Source organism: Salvia hispanica, chromosome 1 (assembly GCF_029641045.1).
Source record: "Salvia hispanica isolate PSC_SH4W2 chromosome 1, Shi_PSC_v1, whole genome shotgun sequence".
In the NCBI taxonomy this organism is placed as follows: Eukaryota; Viridiplantae; Streptophyta; class Magnoliopsida; order Lamiales; family Lamiaceae; genus Salvia; species Salvia hispanica.
In genome coordinates, this window is record NC_142692.1 from 8,619,264 (window position 1) to 8,636,675 (window position 17,412).

Consider the following 17,412-nt stretch of genomic DNA (forward strand, 5'->3'; position numbering starts at 1 on the left):
ATAGCTACGGCAATGTAATTTTGATTGCAGTGTTTTCAAGCTATGATATTTTTTCAAAGATTTTGTTATTCAATTTGTTTTATGTTATACTATGAAAAATGATAGAGAATGGTGAAATGAGTTGTAACTAGAAATGGTGTATGGTCTGGGTAGCTGAAATAAAAAATGTAAAATGACATGATAGAAATGGACCGTGGGTTTAAATGAAGCTGATTTTTTGATAAGTTAAAAACAAAAATAGTATTGTAGAAAGCAAACAATATCTACCAAAATGGTACAACTATATAAATGGGTGTAGCATTAAGACATCTAACACCTCTCTCCAGTCTCCCCCAACATGTGTGTAAAGCTGAATCCCCACGCCATTGAGTGGCGGCCGAGCCCTCCGCTCCCTCCACCGCTTCCTCCCCTACCCCACGCCCTCTTCACATACCCTCCGCCGCAATATTATGTGACCTTCCCTTCCCCCATCTACCTACAAAACCACCCCATTTCCCATCACCACCACCACACACCCAAAAAGACACTAAAGAATCGTCTCCCACCGCGCCTCCTTAAGGCTAAAGCTAAGCCACCGCCTCCGCCTCCGCCTCCGAAGCTAAATTGGAGGCCAAAGAACGCGCCACCACTGCCCACTTTAAAGGCTTCCCCAGCTGCCGATGCGTCTTCTAAAACGACTCTCATGATCAAGAACATACCCAATCAGCTCAGGTACCTACATTCCTTTACAAAAAATCAACCAATTTTTTCCAGATTTTAAAACATAAATTCATACTAGTATTTAAGTTTGGGACATGAAATGGGAATGGATGTTTTTGTCTCAGAAATAAAATAGTGTAAGAATTAATTTTTCTGCAAAATTGCTTGTTAGTGATAGTCTGATCTAGCTTCATGTATGTGCTTAAAAGGGAAACATTCGAATCTGCAATTAAATGCTTTGATCATTATTCATTAATGCAGCCTCATGATTATGTATTTAATCCTAATAAATACATTTCCATAAGTATACACGTCAAACATTTTTGCGTATTTCTTGAATTAATGAGTGTTCCTTTGTTAATTATGTGTAGAAGAGAATTCATGCTTAAATTTCTTGATGGCCACTGTAAAACTCATTCTGTGGCATATGATTTCCTCTACCTCCCCTTTGATTTCAGGTAAAAAAAAGATTCCAACTCATTTTTTAACTATGGTACTATTGTTTTTAATTATTTATAGTATATATCTGTGTAATTGAAAACAGGAAGCTGGGAAACTTGGGCTACGCTTTCGTTAATTTCACAAATGCGGAGGCCACGGTGAAAATGAAGAAGCTTCTCTCCGGCTTCAAATGGCGGGAATATTACACCGAAGATGGTGAAACTGTGTGTAGCCGCAAAGTTTGTGAGATCAAGTGGGCTAGGCTTCAGGTGAATTTGTTTTTCTTTTTCTTTTCTCTTTTTTTTTTAATTTTGTTTTGATTTAATTGAATTATTAATAGGGGAAAGAAGCGCTGATTAGAAGGTTCGAGAAGTCGACCTTCGTGTGCAATGATGAGGAGTTTTTGCCGGTGGTTCTGGAGCCGCCGCGCGATGGATCGGAGCGGAACCCGGCGGCGCCGGTGAATGTGGGCAGAATCTGCCGCGGATCTTATTAAAATGTTGGTTTTATTATAGAATGGCAGTGTTTTCAATGTCTCCCTAGCGGTTTGGTATGAGTAGAAGCTTGGGTGATTTGGAAACATATGTTACATTATTTTATGTTTTAGCTATGTAACCTCTTTCATTATCAATCCTATTGTTAAATATTCTCACTATTCATCCTTTATTTGCCTCCAAATTGCTGTGCATAGAACAAAATAAGTTTAAATTAATATTTTAATTTTATAGTATTTGAAGGAGGTCTTGTGGGATAGTGTCTAAAAACAGAATTAAAGTAATTCAAGCATATAAATAGTAGTATCATTCTATTGAATTTTAGGGCAAGTGTCTAAAAACAGAATTGAAATAAATTCAAAGCACATTGAATTCGTCTAAAACCAGAATTAAAGTAATTCAGAGCATATTCATCTACAACTTGGAGTGCTTCAGTGCTATGGTATATGTATCAGACTAGCAGTCACTTTTATTAACTACACAAAACACATTACAGGGTTGCCCTAACGTGCTAACTAATTTACAGTAATAACTAATAACTTTCAATTTAATGTATTAAAATTATCAACACAAAGACATAATTATATCAATACAACATGTAAATTTAAATATCAATACAAAGACATAAGTTTATCAGCATAAGAATATTGATAAATTTATGTCTTTCTGTTGATATTTTTAACATACAAAATTGATAGCATTAAGTATTAATTACTACTATAACTTAGTTAGTATTTGATCACACACCGACATTATACGCCTAAACACAATTTTTTCATTCTTACTCACTCTTAGGAGTTGCAATTATATTTTATAATTAAAATCATACAGTATAAAATTTGATCAAAATATATTTTTCATTAAACTAAATAATTACATAATTAAAATTATAATATTATTACTATTGAATTAAATTTTATCTATTTAATTAAATATTTGTATTTTTATGATTTAATACTGTATACTAGTATAAAATAAAGGGCAAAACATAATCCTAATTCATGCACAGGATAAGTGGGTTGCGCGTGAGGGTGCAGCACTTAGATGCCTGAGCACGCTACGTGCAAAGCTCTATTTTTATATAGTTTTGTGATTTACATGTTGTACACGTGTGTTGTGCAGTGGGTGGTGTGTGATAACATTTACCAAATTTTAAGAAATGTAAAGGAACGTTGGTGGAAAAAAAATAGTGGAATGTGGGTCTTATTTTTTTATATTAGTTTTATAATAAAATGTGAGTAGAAAAAGGTTAGTGGAATGTGAGGCCCAATAACATTTATGGAATATTTCAACCGAGACTCCTAAAGTGGGACACCCCAAAATGGTAAACCGGGACTCCTAAAGTGAGACGGGGGGAGTATCTTTTTGTGTTTAATATTATCATTTTAGTGTTTATAATAAAATAAAAAATAGAAATTAAAAAATAGAAATTGTAAGTGTGCTAATTATGAATCCATTTAATTTTTATAGAATATTTTAGTATTTAATTGAAAAAATCATAGCAATAACAAAAATAAAAATGTCATATACTAAAAAAGAAAGGAAAATAAATGAACATGACTTCTCTTTCCAATGATATAATTCAACTATGTAAATTTTTTTTTTTACTATATTAAACAATATCTTAGTAAAATATAATGATTACTCAAGTTTTTCATCTACTCGATCAATTACTAACGTATTGATAGTAGGAACTAAGTTGAATGCAATTAATCAATTCATACGACTACTTCACGTATAAACTCCAACCGTAATTTTCGTATTCAAGCGTTGATCTAAGAAATTCGACAGCTAGAATCAATTAATTATTGCAGTTCACGTTTTCGATTTAGTCTAGGTCTAAGTAAACCATAGTCGACTATCAAACTTATCTCTATATGTTAACAGGAGATAAAAATTATTTGCTCATTTCCAACTAAGTTCGGCCAAAATTTTTGAACATAGAAATTAAGAAACTGCTTTGAAAAGTAAAAAGAAAATGAAATAAATTAGAAAAATGAAAAAAGATTAAGTAGGTGATTGTGATCGAATAAAGAAAGAGTGAACGGATACTTTGTTTTTATTTTTTTATAAAAAAAAATCAATTTAATTATAATGTCCAAAAATGTTAAATTAGTAGTATTTATTTTGACTTCAGATTATTCTTTTTTATTATTATTGAAAATATAAAAATTAATTGTGATTTGACACATGTCATAATAATTAATGTAAAGCAATAATGGCTAAGGACTATAAATAGTGTTTAAGATTTAGGTTCAGGATTGTGTAGATATGATATGATGACATAAAATTACAAAATACTAATAGTAGTACATCCAATCTCTGTTTATTGCATTGACAATCCAATTTTATTCAGTTAAGATGAGGGGAAAAAAATGGTTTACTACTCATTTCTAGAGAGATACAATATGAGATAAAAAAAACAAAGCAAATTTACAAGAAGTATATACATTTTTAAAAATACACACTTAATATTTGAGTAGTACAAGTAGTATTCCTGTACCCTTAAATTGCAAATGTATGCCTACATTATCTCTCTGTAAGGCCATATTAATGTTAACCGGAGATGACGGTCTCTATCTCCTCTATGTCATTAATAAAACAAAATTAAAAATAGATAATGATGTCTCGTAGACTTTGTTCTATGAAAATGGGAAATGAGACCACTTGATTTCTCTTTCTTCCATATATTCGCCAAAGTTATCAATTTGCATTAATTATCTTTAGTATTCCATATTTAAAAAAATAAAAAATACTATAAAATTCATAATTTTTCCCTCTTCATATCAAATTTGCTATAAAAAATCTCTATACATGATCAATTTTTCTTTATTTAGGAGTATCACTTATCTCTTTAACTCTTTAATTTGTTATTTTTTGTATTTTTTTATAATTTTACAGTAGTAAAATATTAGTACCCTAAAACAAATAATAATATATTTTTTAAATAATATAAAAAATATATGATGAGATGGCTGAATGGTATTAATAAACCACTGGAAGTAATTATCATTTGGTTTAATAAATATTGAGAATATAGAAAAGAGAAAAATAATTAAATAAGTATATAAATAGATGATTAACTATTAACACGATCTAAAAGGCAGAAATAATTTTATTGTCTAATAGGAGTACATTAGAGTATCCGCAATGGTGCTTAGGCCAGCCATAGGCCAGCCATTCTCTCATCTGTCATGTCAGCAACACTAAAAAAACCACCTGTCACGTCAGATTTAGGCCAGTCATAGGCCAGCCGCAATAAAAACAATTCAAAATATACTACATTTACGGAATTAAAATTACGATTAAAATACGGAATTAAATTTAGACACGTGTACGGGAAAATTCATTAATTGCATTTAAAAAAGTTACATAGATAAAAAAAAAAGTACATGCATAATAAAGAAAAAAAACTATCGTCGTGCAGTCCTCCGTGCCCACAACTCTTCAATTATATCCTTTTGGAGTTGAATATGAGCATCCACTTGGCGCATGCTGGCAAATTCCTTGAGTCGGCCGGCTTCATCGAGGGGTACCCCCTGTCGTACACTAGGGGTGGCCGTTCCGTGGCTTGGACCGGCTTCATCGTCACCGACCCAACTAGTCAGTTGTACGCCTTCGTCTTCAACGATCATGTTGTGCAGGATAATGCAGGCGTACATTATCTCGGAAACGCATCCGACATCCCACAAACGCGTTGGGCCCTTGATTGCCGCCCATCGAGACTGGAGCACACCAAATGCGCGCTCCACGTCCTTACGTGCCGACTCCTGTCGTTGCGCAAAGTAGGCCTTCTTTTCATCACTTGTTTGTCGGATCGTCTTCACAAAGACCGGCCACCGAGGGTATATCCCATCCGCCAAGTAGTAGCCCATATCATGCCGGTTGCCGTTGGCCACGAATGAGACGGCTGGACCGACGCCCTGGCACTTTTCGTTGAAGAGGGGAGACGAGTTCAGGACGTTGAGGTCGTTGTTCGACCCGTCTACCCCAAAATACGCATGCCAGATCCACAGCCGGTAATCAGCTACGGCCTCGAGGATTATTGTGGGGTTCTTTGACTTGTAGCCGGTCGTGTAGGCCCCCTTCCAGGCAGTCGGACAGTTCTTCCACTCCCAATGCATACAGTCTATGCTGCCTAACATCCCGGGGAACCCATGCTTCTCCCCGTGCATCTGCATCAAATTCTGACAATCTTCGGGAGTAGGGCTTCGAAGGTACTGCTCACCGAAAATGCTGATCACGCCCCCACAGAACTCCTTCAGACATTTCAGGGCTGACGACTCACCGATGTGGAGGTACTCATCCCACATGTCTGCCGCGCCTCCGTAGGCCAACTGCCTGATTGCCGCCGTGCACTTTTGGATAGGGGTGTGGTCGGGTCTGCTAGCCGCATCGTGCCTGAAGCGGAAACACATATATTGACGCTCCAATGCCCTAACGATGCGCATAAACAACTCCCTGCGCATTCTGAAACGCCGCCGGAACATGTTGGCGGGAAACCGCGGGTACTCTGCAAAGTAGTCCTCGTACAGCCGCTGATGTGCAGCTACGTGATCCCGGTCAATCACTGCTCGGTGGTGGACAACTCGTGGAGGGCGAGGTATCGCCTGCTGTTCCACCATACGCATGTACCGCTCCATCCCGCGGTTCATGTAGGCCTCCATAGCCTCGTTCATCCTCCGTTCGTACTCCTCAGGATCCCCACCACTACTGCTACCGCTACCACCTGCGTGATCCATCGCTCGATGATGCTCTTGAACAGAAAGTTAGAGAGAGAGAAAACTCGTTAAAACAAGTGGTGCAAATGAAAATGAAACGAAAATCGCGTTTATATATGATTTAAAAAAAAAAAAAAAAAAATCGAAAATCGGCGCTGGCCGATCGGGCCTCCACAATGGCGGCTAGCCGATCGGCTAGCGTTTCGGCCAGCGACGAGCGATCGGCGAGCCCACGCCGATCCGCTCGCCGATTTTGCGCTGGCCGACTGCAATGGTTCGGCTAGCCGATCGGCCAGCGCGACGAATCGACTAGCCGGTCGCTAGCCGACCATTGCGGATGCTCTTAAGTTATTTATTCTTATTTTGTAATTATTTTATTCTTTATAGGAAGTTAAAAATTAAATATGATTTGACATACATCAATTGAAAACTGAAATAGTGTAAAGTTAATAATTAATGATGGTCCAGCAAATATTCAGCAGCTTAGAGTCTAGAATTTAGGATCTAGCGTTTAGAGTTAAGTAGCCACTCCATGACAATAGTATTACTACAAAATGGAGTATATGATCAATATCAATTACCCTTCTGTATTACTTCCTTCTTCCGCCGTTCAGGAATAGAAGTTTCATTTTTTTCTGATACGGGTATTAAGATGTTAAGTAAAGTGTGTGGGAGAAAATTAGTGGAATATAAATCTCACTTATTAGTTTTAAATAATATGTGAGTGGATTGCGTTAGTGGAATATGAGACCTTTTTGCTATTTAAAGTAATTATGATCGGGACTCATATTCGTGGATGGACTAAAATGAAAAATGGAACTCCTATTCGTAGACGGGTGGAGTAAAAAAGATGATTTAATTAGTAGTAGTATTTAATTTGGATGTAAATAGTTTCATACGGAGTACATATCATATATCAAAAATATACTAGGAGACACGCTAGGATTTAAAGATGAAAGGCTTAAATTAGATTTCATTTCTTCGGACATAAATTATGAAAATTGTTACATTGTTTTCTCATTTCTTTTGATATTTTTTAATTTAAATATTTCACACACTACTATTAATTGACTCAAACAGAAAATACAAGAATGATAAACTAAATTGAAAGAGTAACATTACGAATCACATACAAGAAACAATAAAAAATAAACCACAATATTCAAATAGTCGGAAAATGTTAGGTTCATAGAAAATACAAGGCAACCACTACTAACACATGTCGTTTTGATCCTCACCACCGCCGGCAGCCACTACTCGTAACAGCATTGGTGTAGATAAATATGCATGCCTAAATTCAAGAATTTATATACAAGAAACTGATTCAATATCACATACTACAACACCGGCACCACAATACTCAACAACTCCACAGCACAATTTTGCTGTCATACGATTTATTTTTTCACAAGGGCAGATGATATTCGGGATTGTAAGCAAGCGCCTCCCGGTAGATGAGCTCCTTCATCTGCTCCTCCGTCAATGCATGTTGCTCGAAGTCGAAGTTGAAGGGAGTCACACAAACAGGCTCGTCGCTGATGTCATGGAGCGAGTTGAGGTACGGATGCTCCAATGCACCTTCAACTGATGGTAAAAAAATCAAAATATAAGTCTACATTTTGGTACAGACGTCTGTAACAAGTTCGATATCAAAATGGAAATCTGTATAACATTAATTTCTCAAGATAAGAACAGTTCTGGTGCTAATGGTGATAGGGAAGGCAGAAGTGCCATACCTGTAAGCCTTTGTCTAGGATCAAAAGTTAGCATCTTCTCAATGAGATCAATGGCAAGGGGGTGCACATGAGGAAATTTGTCCGTAAATGATTGCCGGGAATATGGGGGGAGCTGCCTGATGTATCTTTTTGCATTTTCATTCAGCAATCCCAACTCAGCTTCAGATGGCGTGCCGATCAGCTACAAGAAAAACAAAACCCATGCTGACATTTGCCATAGTAGCACATGTAAACATCAATGGAGCATGCTTATTGATCACCAAAAAAAGCTTACGTTAAAAAACTAACTATATGCAATCGAATGGCTACAGAGAGAACTGGAACAGCCTCGTAATTAAGACTACCCATGGGTTAGAGCCTTTGTCAATGGAGTATAACAATTTCCGTGATGGTTCATAAATAAGTCATCGTGATAGAAAATAGACATATTGACATAAAAAATAAAGTAGCTAGTAGATACCTCCATCAAAAGACGCAACTGGTGTACATGATCTCTACCGGGAAACAATGGTTTCCGATCCATCAATTCCATGAAAATGCACCCGACGGACCATACATCAATAGCTGTAGTGTAGTCTGATGAATTTAACAACAGCTCTGGTGCGCGATACCACCTTGTAACCACATACTCCGTCATGAAGTCACTTTCAGAAGTGACCCGTGCCAGACCAAAATCACAAATTTTTAAGTCACAATTTGCATTCAGAAGAAGATTGCTAGGCTTTAAATCCCTATGGAGAACATTTGCTGAATGTATATACTTCAATCCACGAAGGATCTGATACAAGAAATACTGTACAACCACGAAATAGTTAGTTTACAGATTTTTTTTTTTTTACAAAACTCTCAAAATGTCTCCGTGGAAGTTTAACGTTAAATGGATATAACTTTTGACAGTGAAAGAGAGAACGAGAAAGAAAACAGTGGATGGTATAAAACAACTTCCAACAAAGCAATAACATGTCAACAAAGCCAAAATATATGATTATCAACACTCCATGAATAAAATACTAACTGTAAAAATATATTCAATGAGTAAAGATGAGAAGAAGTAAAAGCTACTAACTTTTTCTGGTTTTATATTTATGCAACACAAAGTGCTGTAATTTCAAGATGAACTAGAAAGACATTTTCATGTAGGTCACTAGGTGCAAAAATTATGACTAAATAAGCAACAAGTGATAATATAAGCAGAATAAATTGAACTAAATGTGAAATATAACCTGACAATGTTCCTCGGATAAAGCTTGATTGGAACGGATGATTTGATGGAGATCAGTATCCATAAGTTCATATGCAATATAAACATCATTAAATGCTTCTCTTTGAGGTGGTGGAATTATATCTCTGATAGCAACCACCTGCAGCAGAAGAGATTTGCATTGAATTAGAGTGCACATCAACTTATTCCGGCATTCCTAAAATCCTCTAGATCTCTTCTCCATGTCAGATGATATGATTATATGAACGATTAACTCTAGTCAGTACCAAATCTCTACATTAACAAAAAAAATTGTAAAGTTGATCGTGCCAAATTAGTCAAGCCAGGAGCGTGTTGCAGGCTCAGCACTATAATTCAATCCAATTGCCGCTCTATGTGAGTACCAAAGCTTTCATCGAAACTTAACAATCACATATTCCTAAATAATCCCATATGATAATTAGACCAGTTAAACTCAAATTAACCAGTTTCAGGCTCCTCACTCAATCAAAACTGACCAGGTATTCACACTGTATTTATCTTTCTATAACCAAAAAAGATGGGAGTATCAAAGAAACCAAAGGCCACCTACCGTATTTCACATTTTGGCAACTTATTGAGCTCCATCGTGGCATGGCACGAAACTACTAAAATTTTATGCATCTTTGAATAAAAAAGACTATCTCCTAAGATGGAGCTGCTCTAGAAAAAAGCGATCTTGATAACTTTTTATCTCTAACTAACTCATTGAGTTATACAGAATCTCATAATAAATCAAATTTATATTACATCATAAACGAGTATACCAACGTGTGAATTCATTACTTCGCTTACACACAGACATATTGTTTTTTACATGATTCTTTCTATTTGGCAGATAAAAGCACCACAAACTCTCAATAATTTCAAAAAAACTGAAAAAACTTCAACTAGAGCTATCTATTAATCCAACAAACCGACTGCCCAAGGAACATCAGACTAATGAATTTCAAAACACACAAAAAAAAGACAAAATTTTATGATTACACATATTTATACGAAATGGGATGAAAAGAATCATATAATGCCGAAACAAGTCTCCTTCTTAGAACAACAATACATTCTTGGTCGAGCTGTATAATTTCATCAATTTCACACAATCTAAGTGGTTTCAAACTCAAACCCTAAATTCAACACTCATTTAGAGAGTAAAAGCTAACGTTTTCATGATCCATGTGGCGAAGAAGTTTGATCTCACGCAAAGTCCTCTTGGCGTCAATTCTGTTGTCGAATGCATTGGCAATCTTCTTCAACGCCACATGCTCGTTGGTCTCCGCATTCAAAGCAGAGCTAAAAAGGCAATTAAATTAGATGGTTGAAAGAGTAGAAAACAGCAGTGGTGGAGAGTGAGTTACCAAACGATGCCGTATGCCCCTTTCCCGATAGGCATGATTGGGGGTTTGTATTTGGCTGTGACCTCGAAGATGTTGCCGAATATATTGTATTGGATGAATCGGCCGCCGTGGCTCAACGTCGATGGTATGTGATCCATCGGCGCTTGCGGAACCTGCGTCTCTGCTTCCGACATCACGGCGTCTGCCTCCGCCGGAGCTCCGCCGTCCATCTCTCTGTCTTAGTAGAAAATTAATTAAAGGGGGGAAATGAGAAAATTCAGAAAGACGAGCTCTGCACTTCCCTCTCTCTCTAGTCTGTATATATCCTGTGATAATCACTCATACTACTAATATATTAGGTCCAACTCCAACTTTGATTTTCTCATGTTTTAAATTTAAAATATAGTTATATAGGAGACGAGTTTTTTTAAAAAAATAATCCATATAACAATGAAAGCGTTTGGCATGTTAAATAAAATAATACTTACTAAAATACAAATATGTAGTTATATAGGAGACGAGTTTTTTTTAAAAAATAATCCATATAACAATGAAAGCGTTTGGCATGTTAAATAAAATAATACTTACTAAAATACAAATATACAATATGCATAAGATAGGTTATTTTTATTAAATTAGTTGAGTGATGTGAGATGGATAATCATAACTTAATACTTTGACTACGGGTCGAGATAATTGCTATATGTCAAGTTCTAAGAAGAAATGGTGATCGAGTAAGATATGAGAATAAACATAGCTTTAGTCACGGTGATTATGAAAATCAAAAGAGTTCGATGTGTTTTATCCAATATCTTAATTATAAAAGAGAATTTAAGGTTGTGAGTTCAATATTTATATTGTTACAAATAATAAACTAATTATCATTATTAAAGGAAAAATACCTAATTCCGACAAGATTTTAAGTTGTCAACAGATGAAACATTGTTTGGACAGTAAATAACTGAGTGAATCTTTGGGTTTGTTGTTTTAGACATTATGTTGTAGCAGTATTTCAAATAAACTGTACTTATTTGATTGGGTACAACGTTATAGTTTCTGCAAAATAAGAAAATTAGTACTACTAGTAAATGTTTCACTAAAAAAAAGTAGTATAAATGTTTTGGCTCTTCTTGCTGTGCGGAAATTAATGTTATGGCAATGCGTAATAAATTAAGAAATGGGAGTACTAGGCCAACATCAAGTAAGAATTTATGCGGGTGCATTGTTTATATAGTAGTAGTATATAAGCAAATTATACGAAAGTACTACCTTGGAATTATGTCAGAAACAATAATTGCCATCGCATTATAAAGTATCTGTGATTGATTTTTTAAAGCACAGTGAATATAAGAAATTAATTTAATTAGAGCATGAATAACGCTACTGGGCCGGGCCGCAACTCGCGAGTCCCGGCCCGTGTTTAGCGTTGGACGACGATGCGGCTCGGCCCAGGCCGGTCGCGAGGACGCAGTTGCGTCCCGGGGCCTCTCCCTCCGTCACGTCCAGGCCGGCGATATGCGTGCCTGGGCCGCATCGGTTGCGGCCCGTCCCGGCGTTATTTGCGTTCGGGCCGGGCCGCAAGTCCCCTCCGATTTTTCTTCCATCCATTTTCAAATCACTTCAACTTCATTCCCTCTCACTCACCATAAAATTCGAAAAATGAATCCTCGGCGTGAAGGCCAACGAGCAATCGAAGCTCAAATGGCTCGAATGTTAGAGACGGCGATGCCCGCAATCCAAGAAGAAATCAACAACGAGGTGGAACGCTATCAAGCTGCTATCCAAGCGTGGAACGAGCAACACGACCGGGTACCGCATACTCAGATGTATATCCACCGAGACCGTGAACAAGCTGGTTTGCGGCTTTTCATGGATTATTTCTCTACAGATCCATGACCTTAAATATGGTATATTTGTAATAAGAACCCTAAAGCATATCCTATAGCTATTGATGTGAACTCGAGTGTTCAACATCATATAATACAACGAACGAATTTGAGGTATATAGTTGATTGAGACCCAAAAGAGAGCTAAGCTAAGTTGTAGCTAGATCATGAGTAAAACAATAATCAGCTTATCCCAAATTCTCTTTCAAGGCCACTGATGTCGAAAGAGCTTTATGTGAGTACTTTGCACGCTTCAATCAAAGTTCGGTGGAGAGGGTTATGGCTAATTTATGAAAGCCGTGTGCTGAAGAGCGAGCAACTCCTGAGAATGTGAGCTGGAGAACGCCTGGTTGTGAGTTTTGCACGATTTTGGCGATTCGAGGTCAAAAGTTCGCCCGGGTCGAGGGCGAGCACTATTTCGGCCGTTTTTCACTAATTTGGACCCATTTCTTGGGATTCAAACCCTAACTACAAATAATTGTCTATGAGACTTTAAAAATATTCAATATAATTTTAAACCTTACTTATTTGAGAGTTTATCGAACACTTTTTTTAGTACCCCATACAATAATGTCTAAGCTCTTTGCCGTTAGGACAAAGGCTCTGGACGAGAGTTTATCTAATTCCATTGTTGAATGGTTGCTTGTTTTAACGTTTCATTAATTCAAGTCAATGTATGCATTTTTTACTTCTTGACGTTGGATTTGTAGAGCCCACGCGAGTTGTTGCCTTAGTGAAAGTTGTCTAAATTTGCTTTACTTGTTTGCCTTTGTTAAATTCTCTCAAATTCTCTTAATTCTGTCCCACATCGATTTGGTGATGATCCAATCTAATCTATATAAGTGTAGATAACCCTCCCCTTTATGAGGCCTTTTAAGGGGTGAGTGGCCCATTTCTAATATGGTATCAGAGCGGGCCCAAGTCGATGATGGTTTTCTCTTTATCTCTTATCTACCTCACGAGTGGAAGACCGATGTCCTTTCCGGCCCACATCGATGATGGTTCTCTCTTATCTCTAGCATTGCCTACCCACGTGATGGAAGACCGATGTCCTTTCCGGCCCACACGTGAGGGGGCGTGTTAAATTCTCTCAAATTCTCTCAATTCTGTCCCACATCGACTTGGTGATGATCCAATCTAATGTATATAAGTGTGGATAACCTTCCCCCTTATGAGGCCTTTTAAGGGGTGAGTGGCCCATTTCTAATAGCCTTGAAGATCTATGGTTCTAAGGAGGTGATTCATTCCCACTCTCATTTTTTATCCACTTTTTATGATTAAATCACCCTATCTTTTATGTGTATTAAATTATTACAAGAGACAAGTCATTGAAAAATAAAGAATATGACATCAATCATGAAGAATAACATCAATTATTTTACAGTTTATTATTGATTATATTATACGTACATAATAATCTATATTCCTCTTTACCAAGTATTTTAAATGTCTTCCTCCTCTTGGCGAAGTCTCGGACACCTTAAATGCTCGAATGCGCGAATTTTGCAAAGTGGATTTTAAACCAAATTTGATTGGGCCGAGAACTAAATTCAAACTAAACCTTAATTACAAACCAAATTTAATTTATAAATTCAAACTACTCAAAGTCTCAAACATTTGTAAACATTACTACTCAAATTTAATTTGCAAATTGGATATGAAACCAAATTTGATTGGGCCGAGAACTAAATTCAAACTAAAACGTAATTACAAACCTTTACCTTGTCGACGGGCTAGGTCCCAATGAATACACGGGCTTTGAATTGGACTGGGTTCCAACTGAAAAGATCTGAGGCCTCATTTTTCTACCAATCTTCTTTTATGATTCTATTTTAAACTTAAATTCAAAAGATTACACTTTTTTATTACGTATTTAGCCAGGAATGCAAAAGTTTTTCAAATTTTGCACTTTTTGCCTTGGGGCATTTTCCAAATACATACATAAATATAACCACACAAACTACGAAATATGGGCCTAAAAAATGGTTTCGTTTGATCTACCAATTTTGAAACAATTAATGGACCCCAACCATAATTATTGTTTGAAGTTTACATTTAGTTACACATGTGCTGTGTGTAATTAAGCCATAATTTATACTCCTATATCATATGCGCTGAAAACATATGATACATGATTACATTCCCTTCCCTTCACTACCAAAAAAACGTTAATTAGAGACGGCGGCCGACAACTTAATAACTAGTGACGGATAAATGACTGTAAAGCGTCGGTCACTCCCTAGTGACAGATTATTTAGTCACTAATATGAACTTACCATGGCAGCTGCATATGTTTTCCGTCATTGGGTGGATTAGTAAATTTAGTGACGCATGTAATTTTTTACTGACAAGCTTTTTAATGACAGATCTGCCGATACTTAATCTGTCACTAACTCTATTAAGTGAGGATATTTCGTTGATTAGTGACGGCACTATATATCGAGTTTTTTTGTAGTATTCCGTTTATTTATCATGTCATATATATAATTTAACAACATAAAATATACAAGCAAAATGAATTAGAAGGAAGAAAATTCGAGTGAAAAAAATCCAAACAATAAATATACAATAAAACGTTCACTATTAGTCAAGCGAACTTAAGGTAGGAGTATAAAAGACCATAAAAGCAACACAAAAAACAAGCGGCGAAAATACATTTTATACGAATGGTATAAGAATGTCACTTAGTTTATTTAACACCCAAAAACATTTTTGATCAGTCTATTACATAAAAAAGGTTTAGTATGATAATCATTTACTACTAAATTAGTGTATTTTTTAATAACTAGGTTACTCATTTGATTTATTTAGACGATTAGTTTAATTAACACCCAAAACATTTTGGATCAGTTTTTTACATAAAAATGGTTTAGTATGATAATCATTTATTAAATTCGTGTATTTTTTAATAAATAGTTTACTCATTTGATTTAATTAGACGATTAACATAAATACAATGAAGCTTAAAGATAAGTTCTGATTAATTTAATAATTAAATTAGAAATGTAACTGCTGTTTATACAGATTATTAATTTACTTCCATCTCCCACAGCTGTTGGAGTGTGACAGCACAGATCGATCAACAATTCAACATGCATGCTTCATTGTGCTTCCAATGAAGACAAAATATAAAAGCCAACAAACATAAAATAAAATAATTAGAAACCCAAAGTTTTAGGAAGCTTAATATTAAATGGTGTGGAATATTTTTTTAATTCAGTCGACACATTGACAACTGACACCCAATTTTTATTAATAGTAGTACTACAAATTTTGATTCCGGTGTGACGTATATATAAATTGAACCGTACGGTTCTGCAATATTTTTTATACCAAGTCTAATGCATTTATAAATAATTATTGCTAAGTTAGTATGTAGCTAATGAGGTTGATTTTTTGCAATATCATTATCAACCGTTGAGGAAATAACTATCAGCCTATTTATTGATTTTAAATACTAATGAATCGTGCAATAATAAACAGTAGACCTCATATTTGCCAACTTGATAAAGTCCAACTAAATTATAATTGACGATGGCCAAATTTTTATAAGTCAATATAAATATCTCTTGATATTTGTAGCTTGAAGAAAAAAAATCAACAACTAGATTCACTTTTAATTATTTATTGAAAAAATTCTAGCCACTTTCAATAGCTCCTGCAATTTGCAATGATCACGAGTTTTGCTTATATAAAGGCAAGTGCATATTTTGTCACACTACGCACTATGTACAAAAATGATGAAATTAATACAAAGTGGAGTACTATTTAATTGATGTGGACGATTTTGTCGATTCCTCATTTAATCCCACGGTAACAACTAAATATTTGCATGTAATAATATAACTTTATTTTGTCTTATTTTGGTTTACGATAACATTTTAAATGTTGGTATAAATACAATACCTTCACAATTTGTATTCTACAATATAGATTGAAATTGTGCAAAATTATACTCTACGAACATGGCTTCTGTAAATACTACAAAATTATTCACTTGTATTTATTCGGCAACCAAATCAATTTTAATTTCGCCCAAGTTCATGTTATTCCACATAAATTGCTAAGGTCGTATTTTAGGTGTCAAGGTGGTTAAAAGTCATGTTATAAACTAATGTAATTAATTGTCATTACCTCTTTATTAAGTGTTTTAAATACGAATATGTAAGATGGAGAATTCAAAAACTCTTTTATAATTAAGTTCTATTTGCTCGATTCATGATAAGATTCAGATATCATTTATTTTCCACCCAAAGAAAAGAAAAGTGTAGTAATCCATAGCACATATATCACTTTTATTGGAAAAAAAATGCTACTACTATTAATTATGGCCAATAATAAAACGGCACCTGAAATATTTTATGAAAAAGAAATTGAATTCGACATAAAGAGGCTTTGTCGTTTAGCGTATTAAAAAATTTAGTAAGCAAATAAAATAAAAATGTCAGCACCAAATTCCGGTGGAACACATGTTGGTCACATAATATTCAAAATCATTAAGTACTCTATTAAAACTGACACTCAAAATGTAAAAAAAAATACCTGTAAATAGGGGTCAGGGTCGTTGCGCTGCGGAGAAATGGTTGATGCCCTTTGAATTCACCAAAATGCAAAAAAATTTAATCTAAAATTGTGACAAAATTATTAAATTTGGACTTTGGCTCAAACGAAAATATGAAAACAATTTGATGACTTTCCGAATTCACAGCAGCCAATGGCTGCGGGGCCATATGGTCTTTGGGCCCCACTTTACAACATCTTTTTAATTGAACTGAAATTTTATTTCTATTGTTGGTAGTCTCAGTTAATGGATTCTCAACATTTGCTAGTATTTAATGACTTTACTAGATCTGGCTTTAGT

General features: G+C 35.4%; 2 protein-coding genes across 2 annotated transcripts; one reads left to right on the plus strand and one right to left on the minus strand.

The window, feature by feature from the left end:
- The first annotated feature begins 337 nt into the window (after positions 1 to 337).
- On the plus strand, positions 338 to 1,754 carry LOC125221332 (protein terminal ear1-like). Its single transcript, XM_089064044.1, has 4 exons — positions 338 to 711; positions 1,071 to 1,157; positions 1,244 to 1,409; positions 1,481 to 1,754. The coding sequence occupies exons 1-4, from the start codon at positions 338 to 340 to the stop codon at positions 1,634 to 1,636; spliced, it is 783 nt and encodes a 260-aa protein (XP_088920170.1). The 3' UTR covers positions 1,637 to 1,754.
- A 5,743-nt stretch (positions 1,755 to 7,497) lies between these two features.
- Positions 7,498 to 10,996, minus strand: LOC125223246 (mitogen-activated protein kinase homolog MMK1-like). The gene is made up of 6 exons (XM_048126301.2): positions 10,687 to 10,996; positions 10,492 to 10,621; positions 9,315 to 9,452; positions 8,552 to 8,884; positions 8,092 to 8,272; positions 7,498 to 7,939 (listed from the first exon to the last, which is right to left on the minus strand). Exons 1-6 carry the CDS (start codon positions 10,893 to 10,895, stop codon positions 7,761 to 7,763), a joined length of 1,170 nt encoding a protein of 389 aa, XP_047982258.1. The 5' UTR covers positions 10,896 to 10,996; the 3' UTR covers positions 7,498 to 7,760.
- Between the last annotated feature and the right edge of the window lie 6,416 nt (positions 10,997 to 17,412).

What these genes read in the sequence shown, in the direction of transcription:
- LOC125221332 (XM_089064044.1), top strand. Translation starts at nt 338, where the DNA reads ATGTGTGTAAAGCTGAATCCCCACGCCATTGAGTGGCGGCCGAGCCCT. An exon ending in AACATACCCAATCAGCTCAG is followed by an intron (nt 712 to 1,070) that starts GTACCTACATTC and finishes AATTATGTGTAG; the next exon opens with AAGAGAATTCATGCTTAAAT. An exon ending in TACCTCCCCTTTGATTTCAG is followed by an intron (nt 1,158 to 1,243) that starts GTAAAAAAAAGA and finishes AATTGAAAACAG; the next exon opens with GAAGCTGGGAAACTTGGGCT.
- LOC125223246 (XM_048126301.2), bottom strand. Translation starts at nt 10,895, where the DNA reads ATGGACGGCGGAGCTCCGGCGGAGGCAGACGCCGTGATGTCGGAAGCA. An exon ending in TATCCGAGGAACATTGTCAG is followed by an intron (nt 8,885 to 9,314) that starts GTTATATTTCAC and finishes GTGGTTGTACAG; the next exon opens with TATTTCTTGTATCAGATCCT. An exon ending in TCCTAGACAAAGGCTTACAG is followed by an intron (nt 7,940 to 8,091) that starts GTATGGCACTTC and finishes TTTTACCATCAG; the next exon opens with TTGAAGGTGCATTGGAGCAT.